Genomic DNA, 17,785 nt, shown 5'->3' on the forward strand with positions numbered 1-17,785 from the left:
AGTATTTATTTTTCTGATATTCCCAATTTAGAGTAGCATCTGAAGAACTAAATAAAATGAAACGAGCTCCGGGTTTTCAAATCTGTCTCAGAAATTGTGAAACCTGTTATTGTGAAAATAGCAAAAACCTCAATGTTAAACTATATATTAATTATTGCTATGGTTTCGGCGCCTTGTGGATAAAAAACAATAGGTATGTTTTCAGTGGTTGGAAACAGTCCAATTATAATTAAATTTGATTGCAGCGGATGAAAACCCTTATCTCTTGATTTTTCAGTTGTTGTTGTCCTTATATCCTTTCTCCGTGAGGTATATTATTGCTTGTTCCATGAGGCATATCATCTAAACAGGTTAGTTAAACAGGTTAGGCTTCATTTCTTAGGGCACCCAAGTGTAAATTGTTGGAGCTCTTCAGTTTTTCACTTTTTGTACGGATTGCCTTTTCAATATTTTTTGATTATTCGAAATGGCCATTCACAGCCAGACATTTCTGGGCAAACCATTATTAATTCAATTTGAACTAAATCGTTTTGAAGAAAGTGAACTTGATTTTGTCGTTTCTCCCAAATTTTGTCTTGTATAGAGAAAAGTTACGTGACCTTTCAGTTTAAAGTGAGCACTATTATCAGGTGGCGTACTTTTATGAAGAGAAATCGATACAGTTTGATTCAGTACCGGACTATCAATTTTGTAAAACCAAGAAAGCCAATCAAATTTTGAGAAAGAGACTAAATAGTTCAAATCAATTCATTTATTACTGCCTGGTTTTACTTTATTTTTTGTTATCAGACATATGATACACATAGTTACTCTCTTCTTCAATTTACGTTGAACTAGACTGACTGTTTTGATTCTGAAGAACTAATCAAACTTCAGGAGAAACAGAACTGATCTGGATTTTGGGGTTGATCTTATGCAAAGATTAGTTATATACAGATCTGTGCTAATCTTTGCTCGAGCCAGTGACACAAATTGTCTCCACAGTTTGTTAAATCATTCTGGGAATTGTTGTAAAAACGTAATTTTTATGTTAGACGTCTAATTGCAATTTTCTAAAGCCCCACCCCCTCCTTTTCCCCCATATGTTTCGGCAACCACTTGTGTAACCTGGCGACACTTTAAATGCTGCTCTTAAGCTAGAGAAAGGGGCTCAAGTTTATTTCAAAAAACGGCTGATTTCTTTCGACATTCGAAACTTAAATGTATTTAGGAGTGTATTATCTGCAACGGCAAGTTCTTGTTTTTTGTCTTCAGTGAATTTTGGCCGATACTTATGGAAAATTTATATATTTGCCGCGAATCAAAAACGATGCTGTTATTAATCTCATCGGAAAGTATTCGGCTAATCTTTTCTATAAAATTTTGACCTTCTCACCTTTTTAGATTTAAACGTTATTTCGGTTAAAAAAGTTATGGAAGCGAAAAATTAAGTAAATTCAAAGCGTTTCATTGTATTCAAACTGCTTTCAAAGTTGAGAATTTTTTTTTGTACAACTTTGACTGCTTTTTGATGCTGAAACATATGTTCTAATGGCGTGTAGATGTTTTAGTTTGAACTCATCAATGGCAGGCGATTAAATTTTCAGTCAGTTTTACCCGTATTTGTTTGAATTTATACTGTCTTGCTTCTTAATAGAGATAGGCCCCATTGAAAAATCCAGTTCAGTTTTTTAACATTTTGTTTGTTCCTTCTGAGGTCTTGTTATTGAGTCTGATTATTTAGAGGAGGACAATTAGCCTCACTAGGGAGGCATAAGTAAGCCTGTTTAGCGTTTTTGTCAATAATTTCTAGTTTTTATGACTTTGATTATGCTTGTTGGTATAAAATTAAGAATTTCTCTTGTTGCCCTTTTTTGTTTTTAAATCAATTAGTCTCATTAAACAGAGGTACCACTGGGCCTCATAGCAAGCCAAAAAACTTTAAAAATTTTTTAGTAGACACTTTTGAGCACCGTTTTTCTTTCGCCTGTTACTAATTTTGCCAGTTTTATGTTCATTTTTGATACTATATGTTAATTTTAATACCAAAAGGACTATTGGTGCCTCTTTGCCTTTTTTCAGATCTATGTCGACTGGTATTTAGTTGAATTAGTATGAGCTGCGAGCAGCTATCTACTGAAATAAATTGAACCTTTCAGGTGATTTTAATTTTAATTTTTTTTTGATTTTGTGCTTCTTTTCAGAAAAAATAACTGACTTTTGGTATTTGGCTGTTCTTGGTTTTTTGTTATCTTGCCTCTTTTTTGTCTATAAAAAGGTGCTCATTAAGATTTCAAGTCAATCTCAATGGCTTATTAGTTTTGTGTTGTAGTTGAAATGTTGGTCGAGACAACAGACATCGTTTTTTAGTGAATTTCTGATTCACGCCTTCAGGTGGTAGTTTTTACTCGCCTGTTGTTTTTTGTTAGTTTGTCGTTTTCTGCAAATAAAAAAATGATTTGCAATTACCTGAATAATTTGAAGTTAATATCATTTTCACCCGCGCTACTTTGTTTTTATATCACATTAAGTTTTTTTAATAAAAATTTGACGCCGATACTTTTCAATAGATTCAGATTTTTGGCATATTCTTGTTTTGCAATGGTTCAGTTTCTTTTAGATTTGTAAAAACTGATTAAAGCTGTTATCTGCTGGTCTTTATATATTTCAGTTTGTTTCGGAAATTTCAAAAAAAATGTTTTTGCTTAAATCTAACACTAAGCTGCTTGCGTTTTAATGTCATTTTTGGCCTGATGCTGTATAAGTTTTTGGTACATATATGATAAGTTTTTCAAGCGCACTTAATAAATCTTATATGTGAAAAAAATACTAATTAGACTGTGTTGGATTTAGTTGAATAATCATAAAATTTCGTTTTTTGATGGTCGCTAGTGTTTAAAGTTTGGTTAACAAATTGATTATAATCGCTAGTGGGAAAATTGGGATCTATTCTGTTTTGCCCCCCCCCCCCCCCCCAGCTTAATGAGCATGAATCTTTGTTGACCCCCCGGCGGACGTGCTATTTTCTTACATCGTAAAGTGTTATATAACAACATTTAATTTGTAACTGGGGGTTATAAAAAAACACTGGATGCTGAAACAGAATAGATCCGAAAATTGATTAGAATAGCTCAATCTCAATATTTTTGCTAACTGCAAAATGTGTCACTGATTGCAGTTTGTATCCAATCCAACAGAAAAGAAAGTTGGGAATTATTGTACCTGGTATATATGCCTGTCCTAGTTTAACAATTCTTCATTTTATGATCTACAACGCTTGATATACTCCTTATTTTTAATTTTGTGCTTGAATTAATCCGGGCTTGTTTTGGTTAAAAAAATAAGGAGTAAAATATTACAAAATCCAACCTTCTTCTTCAAAAAACCCAACCAAATTTTCTTTTTAGACAGCCTTGTCCCATTTCGGTTGTGATGCAGACATAAAATCGCTGGCGGAATTTGCCCGGTTGTTGCTAGATTGATGCAATATTTATTTAAAAAGCTTAGTTTTTTTCAAATCAAAATATTTTTTTGAACAAATTAATGCATTGTGTCATGGTTTCAATTATGTGTTTCTAAAGGCAACACAGCTACGCAGCTGAAACATAGTCAATTTTGGTCTCCATGAGGACTATAAAAGTTGAAAAAAGATTCGAGGATTTGGGGTTGCATCTGAGCGCTGTCTTTTTCAATTATCTGTTTGTACTTCTTTTTTTTTCCTGGCGGCAAATATAGAGAAGTCAGTTTTCCTATCTAGGGTCAATTAATGACAAATCCAATTTACGTTCAATCCAAAAAAGTAATATACTTTTAGAGAAGAAATATATAATACTTTTAGAGAGGAACTCTTTGTTTTTTAGATTCGACAAAGTTTTATTTGTAGACTTTCAATGAAGTTTTGAGTTTTGACTTCATTTGTTTTTTTTTTCCTATGACCTGGTCAAAATTCTTAGCTATATCTTATATCAGGATAATTTAACATATCTAATGCTATCAGTTGATACCTAATCGCTCCTATGGTTTTAAACTTATTATTCAAAGATATCAGTGAGTTTTCGAACTTCCTATATATTATCTCTTCCGCATTTCCACCTTATTAATCCTAATTTTTGCAATTTTCATCTATTATCAATCAGGTAATACTCTTCCTTCCTTTTTTTGAAATTAAACTTATCGTTTTCAGAAGTTTTTCGTTTTCAGTAATGGCTTTATGACTTTGACGCTACGAATTTTCTTAATTTTTTTGTTTTCTAAATATTTTCCTTTAGAAAATTTTTAAAAATTGTGAATTGGCATGGCAGGAGAATTATCTCAAGGTGCAGGCTATTGAGCCTCTTAATCTATTTTATTCAATTGTTGAAATTAAGACTAGTGACAGTAGTTTACATTAGATAGCAATTATTGATTTGTCGAAGCTATGGCTGTTTAAATAAATTATCGTCGCCAATGGCTTTAACTTTTATTGCAAATATTCTTTTAAGTTAAGTGACGTTGTGTTTCTGATTTTCATCAGCTTTTAATATCCTGAACGACAAAAAGTAAGTTAGCAACCCATAGTTATGCTAAGTAAAAACTCAGTTTTTCACGAAATTTTTTTTCTAGGAGAAATTTAATTACTTTGTTTTTGCCTACTTTTGAAGTTCAGATAATACATTAAGATAACTTTCCAGACTCCCTAATGTAAAGTTGACGAACTCCAATCCGCTTTCACAGTAAAAAATAGTTTTCACAAGATTTGATATGTTTTCAGTTTTGTTGAACTGTGGTTCAGTATAGCTCTCGAAGGAAGTTTGAAGCAATTATTGTATCCGCGTGAGTGTCTTTTTAAGACCCAAAGGCTGGTATTGCTTTTCTGCGGGTCTTTTGAACCAGATGTACTATTTTTCAGGCCAAGTTTTGAGCGATATACCTGACTTTACAATTAACCGAAATTTGCGTGTTACTCCCTGGTCAAGGTGTCACCGTCATTCAACGCAAAATTATGTAAGATAAGCGGTGCATGTGGAAAAATTTTTAAGATAAGCGGTGAATGCGGAAAATTTTGTAAGATAAGCGGTGAATGCGGAAAATTTTGTAAGATAAGCGGTGAATGTGGTGAAATTACATAAATCAGGCGGTGAATACGATGAAAAAACTATAAGCGGTGAAATTACATAAATTCACCGCTTTGAAAAAAAAGTATCCAAATTATGTAAGATAAGCGGTGAATGCGGTGAAATTCACATAAATTCACTGCTTATCTTAGTGCTTAACTTATACATAAATTCACCGCCTAGACGAAAAGTGTTAAAATTTTGTGAGAACTAAATTTAGATGACCTGAAGCTGATAAATATTTACAGATAACGCCAGTATTCATACCAGAAGACGTGACTTCAATTGATGAGTAGTTATAACTGGTTTAGCTACCTTCTCTTACACTTTATAGCCCTTGCTTTTATCATGCTGATCGGGTTGAAACATCAAGGCTGTTGTCGCAATGTCATAACAACCGATAAACCTTCAGATGGCATGTTTTCACACCAAAATAATCGGGTGTGTGGAAAAAAATTAAATTTTTTAAAACAAAAATGTAGTTTTGGTGCCAGTTTCTGACTTAAAACAATATAAAAAAATACCAAACATTTTGGGTCATTAAAATTTGATTGATATTGAAAGTAGAATCAGCTTAAATCAAAATAGGTTTTTTTGAAGATATAAAAGTAACCGAAGTCCACTTGTGCTATAAATTCAATCATCTTAAAAACTTTGATTTCATTTAAGCGATTAGAGATTAAAAAACGCTTAAATGAAATCTTGCAGCAGTTTCCTACGCCCCTGAAAGGCCTATCAACCAAAATGACATCATACCTAACGAAAGATGAAGGTTAAGTTGTTTCAAGTACTATAAACCCACACTGAAATTTTAGCAAAAATTATTAAACTTCGGGTCAGCAAAATGATGCTCCACTTGGTTTATAGTTCTTCATACTCCTAATATATACCTAAAAATGACTAAGAATGGATATGGAAATTCGTCAAATGAATTCCGAGTCAATTTGAAGCATGTGAACAAAAAACGCACAAGCGAGAAAGCGAATTTCTGTTCAAACACAATTTTCTTGCTCTTTTTTAAAATTAGAGTGCCCGGGTTGACAAAAAGTTTTAATCCCAGAACTTTAATATGGAACATTGAGTTATGAATCAAAAAGTTTTATAGGATTGATAAAACTACAACTTTGTCATAAATGAACGGAAAGTTCTATGGCTAAAAGTTTTTCATAAATGGATGTTCTATGACTACAACTTTTCGACCACTCTATGGAACCTTTATGGTTACTACTTCTCCATAACAACAAACAGGTATTTTAAGAGTCTCGGTTTTTTTGCGAGACCATATTAGCTTCTTAAACTACAAGCGAAACAGTTTGAATGTTTTCCTTGCAGAATAAGCAAAAATGGAGAAAATTTTTTCCAAGACATGATATAACTGAAATCTAAAATAAAATCCCAGAGAAGCCAGGATTTATAACACATCATAACAGCAAAAACAAACAAAATGAATTGAATATACAGCACATGGGAGAAGCTCCCCGTAATGTCACAAAAAAGAGATGGACATTTCACAAAAAATCAAAATTAACCAAAGGTAGTTAACCAAAAATTACTGGTGTCTTACAGCCTTTATGAATAGGAGACACCACTAAACTAATAAGGGCAACATGGAACAACTACTTGACCCAGTGGGTGACATTATATTTTTGAAATACATTTCACATGAAAAACTGGCGATTTTTTTGTTTTTCCAAACTTTACTTTTCTAATGTACCACTTTTTTAAGTATTGACCCCAAGGCAAAAATTTCCGGTTTATTACAATCCATTTGAATAGTAAATACTACGAAAATAGTTTGAGCAGCATTCAGCACCTCTTTGACCCATAGGGTCACATAACATTTTTGAAATACAAAACAACTTTAGAGAAACAATTGACCCAAAATAAGTACTTTCTAAAATATCAAGATTTTGGTTCCAAAAAAATTTTTCTTGAACAAACTTTCTTATTTATGTAGGACGCTTTTTTTGCTAGTTTGTTGAAGAAATTTTACTACTCAATCCAACAAGCTGCAGCAGGGGTTCTTGTCGGAACCACAAGACTTCCATGAACAATTTATGACAATCAATTGATTTGTTCGACAATACACTTAGACGAGCAAATTGAACTCAAGGATGTAAATTTTATCAATTAAGGAGTTCTTTAATAAAAATTTCAGAGTGTCCGATTTACCCCAACTTTGAATATAAAGCAGTAAAATTTTTAAATATGTTTTAAGCATCTTTTCTAAGCCTAATATGTGTCTCAATTGTCATATTAAGCGACTTTACTTTCGAAAATCGTTTTGAGTGGGCTGAGTTTTTGAAAAACGTTTTGTTTCATCCTTTTTTTAAAGTTGATCGATAAGAAAACTTTGGATATATTTTTACCGATTTTTTTTTAAGTTCTGATGGCTATAATTATAGAGAGAACTGTTAAATGAAAGTAATGAATATGTGAAATGCCTATATGATGGGTTACAACGCTTTTTTTTGTAAAAAAACATTAGGATTAAAATCTAAAATTTTTTTTGGCTTTTGAATTTCTGCGACTATTATTTTTCCATAGATCAATGCACTGATTCTTTTCCAGAGACTAGAATGTCGTTTGAGGGTAGAATCGGTAACTTCTGAAGAAATTGTAAAATTTGACCTCTAAGTTCCACTTGGAAATTTTTGTTGTATTCTATGACTACAACTTTCCCATAATTAACCGATCACTAAAATGAAAAATTTGGATTTTTTTCAACCAAATTCTATTGAATAAATTATTTGCGTTTGATTTTGTGCTTTTCGGGCTGAATTAAAAAAATGCTTTTTTACAAACTTTCATTCAAGCAAATATTAAAAAAAGTAACATTTTATTTATCAAAAAAAACAATGTCAAGAGGTAACATTATCAATGGTAGTGTAGGGTAATATAAAAATATCTGTATAGATAAAAAATGCAGGTGGGTGAAAAACAGAAAGTATTAATTGATCTTGTAATGGACTAGAGAAGGATCAAAGAAAACGCACTTCAAGCCAAGAAACAACTACTTTTGCCACTTGGCACGTCTCGCAAAAATCATTAAAAAATTTCTTTTTGATATGTTTTTTTTGCATCAAGTAGAGATATTTTTTTCATCATTGAAAATTTTCAAAGTCGAGTTATATAAGGGAACAGTTGTATTGAAAAAACAGTTCTGCATGTATTTAGTTTTTGGTATCAGTTTGCAGAAGTAGCTGTTTGTTTGTTTGTTTCTAGTTACTTCGAAGGTTTGATACTTAATTCTCCGAAATGCTGGTAAATGACCGCTAAATATTTTCCACCTTTGGCAGGTCCTTTTATATTTCAAAAATCAAGTTGCTGGCAAAATTTCAAATTTTAATTGCAAATCTCTCGATGATTCGTATTTTTTCTCGTTGATTCATATATTCATAATTATCAAATCTTTATAACTACAACTTTTCATAGAAGCCATTATAATAAGTTGTAATTTTATAACTTTTTGAACTATGGGGCAACCCGGGTGAACATTTTTCGCGGGAATCATTCTGTCATCTTGACAGGCCGAAATGCTGATAAGATCTAGTTCGAAATTGAATGTGAGTAAAAACTGCCTGCGATTGTACATGTTTTTGTAATTACCCGAATGAACAGTATATATTTTGATCTTATTGCCGCCCTTATCTTATCTGTGAGCTCTCAACTATACAATTGTGGTAAGAGAAAATGCAGAAAAGAGCGAAAAGGGAAAATAATAGTTCCATATTTAGAAAACGAAGTTTGAGTTGCTGAGGTAAGAAATAGTGTTACTTCACTTAAGTTGTTTTTGTGTCTATCATCGCCATTATCATTAGAGAACTGACAAATTATTTGCAGTTTTCTCAAATGTGTGTCGCCACACGGCCTGATTGACGCTTCGCATTGAAAGTTGCGAGGATGCGTAGCGTGTTACTACATTTGGTAGAACTGCTATTTTTACAATTCAAAGAATTTGAACTGTATTGGGGCACTGTCTTTATTTCTTTATTTAAGAGCTGTTCACATTTTTTCATGATTTTGGAGTCAAATTAGAGCAGTGATTTTGGTCACGCCAAAACAGGAGGTGGAGCGAAAAAGCGAGTGCTTTAGCGGCGTAACAATTTTTCACTCTTATTTTAAAGTAGAATAAGAAAACGCTGTTTAAACAAAAATTTTCTTTTTTGTGGTTTTTTGTTAACATGAGGCAATACTTTGATTTTTACTGTTTTTTCAATTTTTGGATCTATTTTTTTTCTAAATGGTTTTCCCAATCCATTCGTAATACATTCCAGGCCTAGTTTTTTGTTTGAACTAAATTTCTTTTTCTCACTAGTGGTTTCTTGTTCAAATACGGCGTTTTGACATTGATTTTCCTTTTTTTAAAATTTTTTTGATCTGATTTTTTTGAAAATGGTTTTCCCAAATCACTAATAGTCCGTTCTAGGTCCGGTTTCTGTTTAGTCAATGAAAAAATTTTGATTTCTACGTCAGGACTTGTTCTGCCATGTTTTTGTCGTAATTGAAGTTATTGTTGCGATCAGTTGACGCCATGATCACTCAATTTCACGTTTTCATTATTTCATGCTACTTTTTAGTGCGTCCTTGGCATAACAAAATTTTATCTATTATTGGATATAGTGTTTCTTGCTCGCGCCAATAGTTGTTAGGTCATACTTGACATACCTCACTCTCATATTGAGACTTCCTGCTTCTCTCTCAAGTTGATTCCAACTTACTTTAATTAGAAGAGTTGAAATCTCAAGATGAAATCTTAACATGACTGAGGACTATTTGGAGGACAGACTCACAATACATAAGTTTAAATCGCTTACGTGCATCATCACAAGAATTTATATTTGAATTTTGTTCTTCATAAGTTTTAAGGTCTTTTTCACTTATCTTTTGAAAGTGCAGGCCTATAAAGCTATCCCAACTATTTTTCGACAACCAGTTGGCTCTGTTATGCTTATTGTTATAAATTCAATTTTGAGCCACATGTAAATGGGATGCAACCTGGAAGGTATCCCTTGTATCATAACCGCACTTTGCCGTCTTTTCCTGTAGAATTTGAAAAATAATGTGATGTGAACACATGCAAAAAAGACGACACTCATTATGGAACAAGATTCAGAAACTGCGACTTCTACGCGTTTGAAAACGGATATGAAGTTGGGAAATTGAAAACAAAATGAACCCTTATTGCTAAAATAATAATAAGTTGGCGTTTAGTATTCGATTAAGTATTATTTATTTACCACCTAATAAGGCTGTTGTGTATTTCAAATTAGCCATTTATTTCATAATTCTTTAAACTTTTTGGGAATCGACAGTTATTTGGGTACAGGATTTAAAAAAGAAAGACAAGATATTTTTGGCGCAACATTTTAAGCGGAAATCGCTAGCGCAATCAGTGTTGTCTTTTACTCATAATTTATAGTTTGGCAATTAAGTAACCCAAAATGAAATAACTTTATTTTAAAATACTTTGGCCGTTTTGGAATGAAGAATTCACTTTGAATTATAGACATTTATTTGCTTTGCCAATCTTTGGTCGTTCATTTGGCTTTCATTTAATTGCCTTTCTTTATTAATGTAACCGAAGATTTACTTGGTGTGTTCAATACACTTGGCGCGTCGTTGTCAATGTTCTGTACAAAGAATGAATAATTTTTTGATATAGATTTTTTCAAAAATGTGGTTCATTTTATGTATTAATAGTTGTGTTGCACTTATGACTCATTTTCAACGTCAGCTCCAGACACTACAACCCACAAGCAGCCACCAGAGACTACTTCCCTCTCAACTTCCAGCGACCCTGGATTGACTCCAATCACACAAACTACAAAAATTCCGGTGTTCACGTCACCTCCGACGACAACCACAGATGGCGGGGTTGCAACCACAGCTGCGCCAGCACCCGCACCAACAATTGTTCACACTACAAACCCCCTTGACAAAACAACTTTTGTTCCAACAACTGAAACTGTTACCCTAGTTCAGACTTTGACTTATGAACAGATCCAAATGTGTCATGGGGGAGGGGGTTTAATACAGAATAAAGGTACACGGTTTCCAAATTGAAGGTGAGCGAGATATTTTATAATTGGAGCAGATGTAGTCTCATATACAATATCTGGCAATTTTTCATAAGTCAGGTTCTCAACTATAGGGTCATACTACTTCACTTGCACCCACGACAGCTACTAATACAACTATTAAAGCTCCAACAACAATTCATAATGTGACCGCTAAACCACAGAATACAACTCATATTACCACTACTAATAAATCAACAACAGCACCATTAACGCTTGAACCGACATCTCCTGAACCGAAAACGAGTCAACCGGCAACGAGTCCACCAGCAACAAGTCCACCGACGACGAGTAAATCGACAACGAGTCAACCGGCAACGAGTCCACCGACAAAGAGTCCACCGGCAACGAGTCCACCGACGACGAGTAAATCGACTACGAGTCCACCGACGACGAGTAAATCGACAACGAGTCCACCGGTAACGAGTCCACCGACAACGAGTCCACAGTCAACGAGTCCACCGGCAACGAGTCCACCGACAACGAGTCCACCGGCAACGATTCAAGGGACAACATATGACAAGCAGACAACAGCATCTGAAACGACGGAGGATATCACAGCTGTTACGTCTATTCCTACCACCACGAGTACGTTTACAATTAATGCTTTTGACCATAATTTTGAGGAAAATCTTTTCTGTGAAATTTCAAATTTTGTAATCAAGATGCTAAATCCAAAACCTCGAAAAATTATCAGAATTATATGCTTATAGAATTTTTACCGAACGCTTTGTCTCCATTTTTTTTAAAACTGCCCTAGTCAAATTGGGACGGTTATCTGCTAAGATTGTGCAAGACTCTTGTACGACTATGCATAATCTCGTAAGGGCTCTTACAAGAGTCTTAGCAGATAACCGTTGCAATCTTGTCTCTTAGCAGATAACCGTTATTTGCAAGCATTTTGCAAGATCTTAGCAGATAACCGTCCCAGTTCGTCTAGGGTGCAAAAATTATTCAATTTTGTACATTTGACGAAAAACGCTTACGTGAAAATTCATAGGCCGATCTTAATTTTATCATTTTCTGACAAATTAAAAAAAACATATGCACAGTCACTCAGTGATTTTCTTATCAAATTACAAAATTTTCTCAACTGAACGGTTAGGTTTGATTAGCGACCGATCATTTGTAAGCGCCTTAAGGGAAATCTTAGAAAACTTGATAGAGTGTTAATCCCAGAAAACTCTATTTGTACTCAGAAAATGATATTTGTACTCAATTTGAACTATAAAAACGTCGTTACACCGTTAGCTACATTACTCTACTGCCCAAATGATATCAAGCTTGACAGAAAGGGCCAAACCCACCTGCTACACCACATTTTGGAGGGGTGTGGAAAAGACTGGCCAGAAGTTGCAAGAAGGCAATGTAGGCATTGCTGGGCAATCGATCAGTGATTGAGAATTTTCACGATTTGTCTTGTTGAGCAAGCGCTAACTGCTAGACCGCTGACGCCGGTCAGTTTTGATGCTACCAATTTAGAAGCTATCACTCCAATCCCTTTTTTGGTTGGTAACAAAAACGTTTGTCTACAAAATTTACCATGCGCAGAGGTATGCGTCGATCATCGAAAACTCTTTCGACAAACACAAGCTTACGCAGACATCGTCTGGAACAGATTCCGTAAAGAGTACCTGCCAACGTTGAACAAAGAGTACATTTGTGGCTGTGGAAGATAGTGACAAACGCGGGTTTTAAAATTTTAGTCGAGTTACAGAAACCCCTCGAGTTACTCACTGAACAATTCGATCGACAACGGTTCAAACGAAAATGGACTTTACAGGAGGCCTGTTGTGAAGCTTGCTCCGGTAATACCAATGAAAAAGATGTTTTCTCGAAGGAAAACAGAGCCGGCGAAGTTGACGCTGAGTTTTCACAAATTGCCTAGGAAAATACATCAGCATATGAACTGAGATAGAACAACTTGCTTGTTATTAGTTGTCTATTAGCCATCGTAAAAGTCCAGTTCTAATTAAAATCACTAGTACACTCATAGTCACGTGATGGGGGAAAAAGGCAGAAAAAAACGAACAGCAACACAACAACACACCGCAAAAGCAGCCGCAGAAAATGGTCTTCATACTATGAATCAGCAAATTATTGCAAAAATAAACTGACTTGAGCAGTAAATAACTTGTTACTGTGTCTTGCGTTTAAATTATTCTTGAGCAGGAAGTTGATACTATGTCTTAAATTGAAATTTATTCTCAAGCCGTGTATTATTTGTTACTGTGTCTAGTATCTATGAATTATTGGAGCTTAAACTCAATTGTTGCAAACCTCAGCTTCTGGTATTTCAACTCGTTAGAACAAAAGAAAAACCAACCTCGGTGAAGGTTTAAATATTTTTACATAAACAGGTCTTAGACATATTTCTTTTTCTCCGATTTGTTTTCCTATCGGATTGAACTGGTATACATATAGAGATCCCGTATTGTGTGATCTGTAGCAAATCCAGTCCGATTCGATATTGGCTAACTAACATTAGCAAATTGTTACGAATTGAATTGTAATGCAACGGTAAGAACATACTGGATATACAGCTACAAAATCGAACCGCAAAAAATATCCGGACAGATTTTGAACCGCTGAAACGAACTGGGCGAAGTAAAATTTTCCTCGTAGCAACCAATTTGGAGAGCAGCTGTTACAATTTGCTTGTTTTTTCCAAGTGTGCTAGGACATCAAATTTCAGTTATCCAATTTTTGAAAAACTTGTCATTATTTATTGTTAGGAAATTATGAAATAAGACGTGATAAGAAAACAAAATAAAAATCAAGGCTTTGCTTTTGGTGTGTGCTGAACTACTCGGTTTAATTTGACGGAGAGGCCACTGTGCTACCAGTCGGTGTATCAATGGCAAAATTGTGTAATCGTTATGGAATATCTCAGAGTATCTTGTTGAGTAATAGAGTTGAAGTTTTGCATCTTTAGGCTTGTTAATTACTAAAACAGAAACCGAAAAGTATCAAAAAATTGGAAACAAGGCAACAAAAAGGTAGAAACCGTAAAAACTGCTACGCTGACCTACATCAAAAAACCTTTGCGCTAAACCGCGCACAGCACTCAATTATGTTGTTGTTTGATGCATAAAACAAATATTAAAACAATCAGGGTTGTGAGTATGAAAAAAACTGGTTTTTGGAAAAAAAGTATTAAGAGGGATAAGAGAAATTACTAAGCGAGCGACCGGCTTTGCTGTAAGATAAAGACAAGAAGCTGTGTCTGTTGGATTTTTGCTCCTAGTTAACTAATCACCCGGCTAACAAAAACTTATAAATAGCCACCATGAGATAGCGGTTATTATTGGGGAAATCGTGTTCTTCTTTCAATTCAAAGAATTTGAATTGTATTGGGGCGTTGTGTTTTTTTAAGATGTGTTCACACATTTTCAATGACTTTGATCTTTCAAAACGGGATAAACAGGTAAAGCCCAGCGGGCATTAAGTTTCATTAGAGGCCCAAAGAGAGCTTTAGTAGTCATTCAAGTGCTTAGAGTGGTACAGCTTCTGGGATGGCCTTAATTGAAGGTTTGAAAGGTCGTTTTTAGGAGATTTTGAGCTCAAAATGCTGCAATTTTTCACTTTTTTTTTGCAATTTTTTTAAGTTTTTTGTTTGATTAGTCTGAGGTTGAAGTTTTGATAAGTTGATAAGTTTTGATAAGGCCTTTTTTGAGACAAATTTACTTTTTATGACTATTTTATGAGTTATATAATTTGGTATTACAAACACAAACACGCAAAATGATACTAATTTTTGCAATTTTTTTCAAGTTTTTTGAAAATTCTTGTCAGTATTTGAGTTTTTCCAGTTTCAGGGGCCGAGGAATCTCCTTTGAGGTTTGATAATAGGGCAGTGCGTAGTTTCTAGTAACAACGGATTGGTTTTTAACATTTTAATGTCTGAAATTTTAGCACATTTTTGATAAATTTTGCAATTTTTTTCAATGTTTTGTCAATTTTTTGTCAGTTTTTCTTATTTGTCCATTTTCAAGTACCAAAAAACCTATTCCACGGTCTGATGAAAGTTACTGCATCATTAGTTTCAATGGATTTGTTTTCAACAATTTAACCTTTCGAATGTCAGAAATTTCTTGATGAAATTTGCAATTTTTTTAAGTTTTTCCAAAACATTTGTCTTTTAGTCAGTTCATCTCACCTCAGTAGCCAGCTAACCTCATCCAAGGTTTGATAGTATGTTATTAAATAGTTGCTAGGGGGAAAGTGAATGGTTTTCTACATTTTATTTGAAAGAATTTCTTATTTTTGAAATTTGAAATTTTTTCTAAAAATTATTGCCTATCGGTCTTTGAGCCCATGAATGTTTGAAGGCTTGGAATTGGATTACGGGATAGCGTCTAATAGCCCCTAGATACAAGGAAATGATTCTGAAGATTTTAATATCACGATTTTCTGTAACACTTCATTAAAATTTGCAATTGATTTCTTTTTTTTTCGAATTTTTCGGTCATTTTCGAACTAATCGATCTTCAAGGGCCAATGAATTTCTTTCAGTTATTGCAGATATAATACTGGACTGATTTCAGAAACAGAAATTGGTTTTGAACATATTTTTGAAATAGGTATATTTATAGAGATCAAATTTTGCCTTAGGGGTAAAAGCTTCTAGAGTTTTAGCAATGAGTATATTTTTGTTCAGTTTTTTTTATTGTTTTAATTTCTCAGTTTTTTGGAGATGATTTTGTTTCTTGTTTCGCTGGCATTGTTCACGTGATCTGCTGGTCAGGTAGAGTACTTCTAACATTTTCATTCAATTTTTTGAATTGTATTTCAGGACTTGTCCTGCTATGTTTTTTAATTCGTCGTCTCTATGTGACTTCAGTGATTTGTAAAACTTGAAGTTAAAATTTGTGTGCACGGCGTCATATCTGCTTTTAGGTCAATTGCGTGACATACCTCACTCAAAAGATGACTTCTGAACTCACTTATAGATATTTAAAAATTATGAACATTTACTAGTTAAAGATCAAAATTTAGCATCTAAGTAGTGCAACTTGTCTTATTATGCAATTTTACGCTTGACCGATTTCTCACCCTACCCTTTTAACTTTTCATACTCACAAACTGGACAAACATGTAAACTCCAAATGGGATTAGGTGTCTGAGCGGCTGCGCGCGGAATGCCTTACTAATGTCTAATTATGTAACTTACAGAAACTTTTCTAGAGAAAATTTATTTCTTAACCTAGTTTTGAAATTTTGACCACCTCAGTCACCTCCTCCCCCCAACACTCCACCGTCAACCCTCCTCCACCTCTCAATTTGACCCCGGTCTCGTCCAACCCCACACCCCTTGCTTGACCCCCGCTCCCAATCTGCTCACCCCCTCCCCTAATGCTAGCATCCCTAACTAAGCCCCTGCTTGCTATTACGAAGCCAATTGGATCAGAGGCGGTTTCGAGCGCACTTCGAGCGCACAACGATCTTCGAGCGCACACTCGTCTGATCAGAGATCACTTCGGTCTGGGACGGTCTGATCAGAGGTCCCACTTGTCTGGGACGGTCTGATCAGAGGCGATTTCGAGCGCGACCTCAACCTGGGAACCGCTCGCGATTTGTTCGAGAGCAACTCGCCCGATGTTAGTCGCCTGACGCTATATATTATATGGACCAATCTAGGTTCCTTATATGGTTAACAAAAACGCTCATCTCGGCTACTTCTTCTCCGGTTTCAGTATTTAGGCTTCATTCTGAAAAATTTTTGACACCTGGGCGCGGCTTATAATTTGTATGTTCTTTCGCACCACTTGCTGTAGCCGTAACCGATAATTTATGAAAATCTAAAACTTTATTTCATGGCTGTTTGCCTCACCGGGTACACAAATCACGATCTATATGTCATTCATGTCGTCATGTCAAGACTTTCGGGGTTATGTCCAGACTTCTTGTGCAGTTTTCTGGGTTTCCTTACTATGTAAATTTGATCCCATGATGGCCCCCGCGTGTGATCATCTTAGGCCTGTATTACTCGATTTTGAACTAGGACGTTAACTTAAGTTATATTATTAAAACTATTTCATAGATGTGAAGAAATCAAATGAAGACTACATGTCGGGCTGGGAGAAGTCCAATTTGGGATCAGATTATGATTGGAGTGAAATCGATACTCCTGGGTCGAAGACATCGTCATACACATCAGATGCCTCGCCTAATGATAAAAGGTACTTGCCGATAGCTTGCAAATTTATTTATACTTTAAAGTAGCTACCGCTAAGAAAAAATTTGTTCACCTACTTTACATATAATGGTATGTGTATATTTATGTATGTATAATAATATAAACAAACAGCTGTACGTTCTCATGGTATCATACGTTTTCATTGGTGTTGAAATCAAAGGCAGTTTAACATTAAGTAAACTATTATCAGTAATGAACGCAGGCAAACACAACTAGTTTTATCTAATATGTTGGGAAGCCAATGTTCAGAATTTTATTGAAGCGGTGTCTTTTCTTTCAGATCTGTTTACACGTGTTACAGATTTTTGAAGTCCAGTTGGATTGGTGATTTTGGTTTTACTGAAACAGGAACAGGCAAAAAACAGCGAGAGGATTTGAGACGCAATATTTATTAACTTCAATTTTGTTGTATAGTACAAAAAAGCGTCTGTACA

At 34.5% G+C, this 17,785-nt stretch overlaps 1 protein-coding gene across 1 annotated transcript; it reads left to right on the forward strand.

The window, feature by feature from the left end:
* Window positions 1–595: 595 nt before the first annotated feature.
* On the forward strand, window positions 596–17,377 carry LOC142352868 (uncharacterized). The gene is made up of 6 exons (XM_075405022.1): window positions 596–983; window positions 5,321–5,487; window positions 10,161–10,225; window positions 10,776–11,042; window positions 11,227–11,740; window positions 17,196–17,377. The coding sequence occupies exons 2-6, from the start codon at window positions 5,361–5,363 to the stop codon at window positions 17,375–17,377; spliced, it is 1,155 nt and encodes a 384-aa protein (XP_075261137.1). The 5' UTR covers window positions 596–983; window positions 5,321–5,360.
* Window positions 17,378–17,785: the final 408 nt, after the last annotated feature.

The sequence above is a fragment of the Convolutriloba macropyga genome, chromosome 14 (genome assembly GCF_964194025.1).
Source record: "Convolutriloba macropyga chromosome 14, txConMacr16.3, whole genome shotgun sequence".
Taxonomy (NCBI): Eukaryota; Metazoa; Xenacoelomorpha; order Acoela; family Convolutidae; genus Convolutriloba; species Convolutriloba macropyga.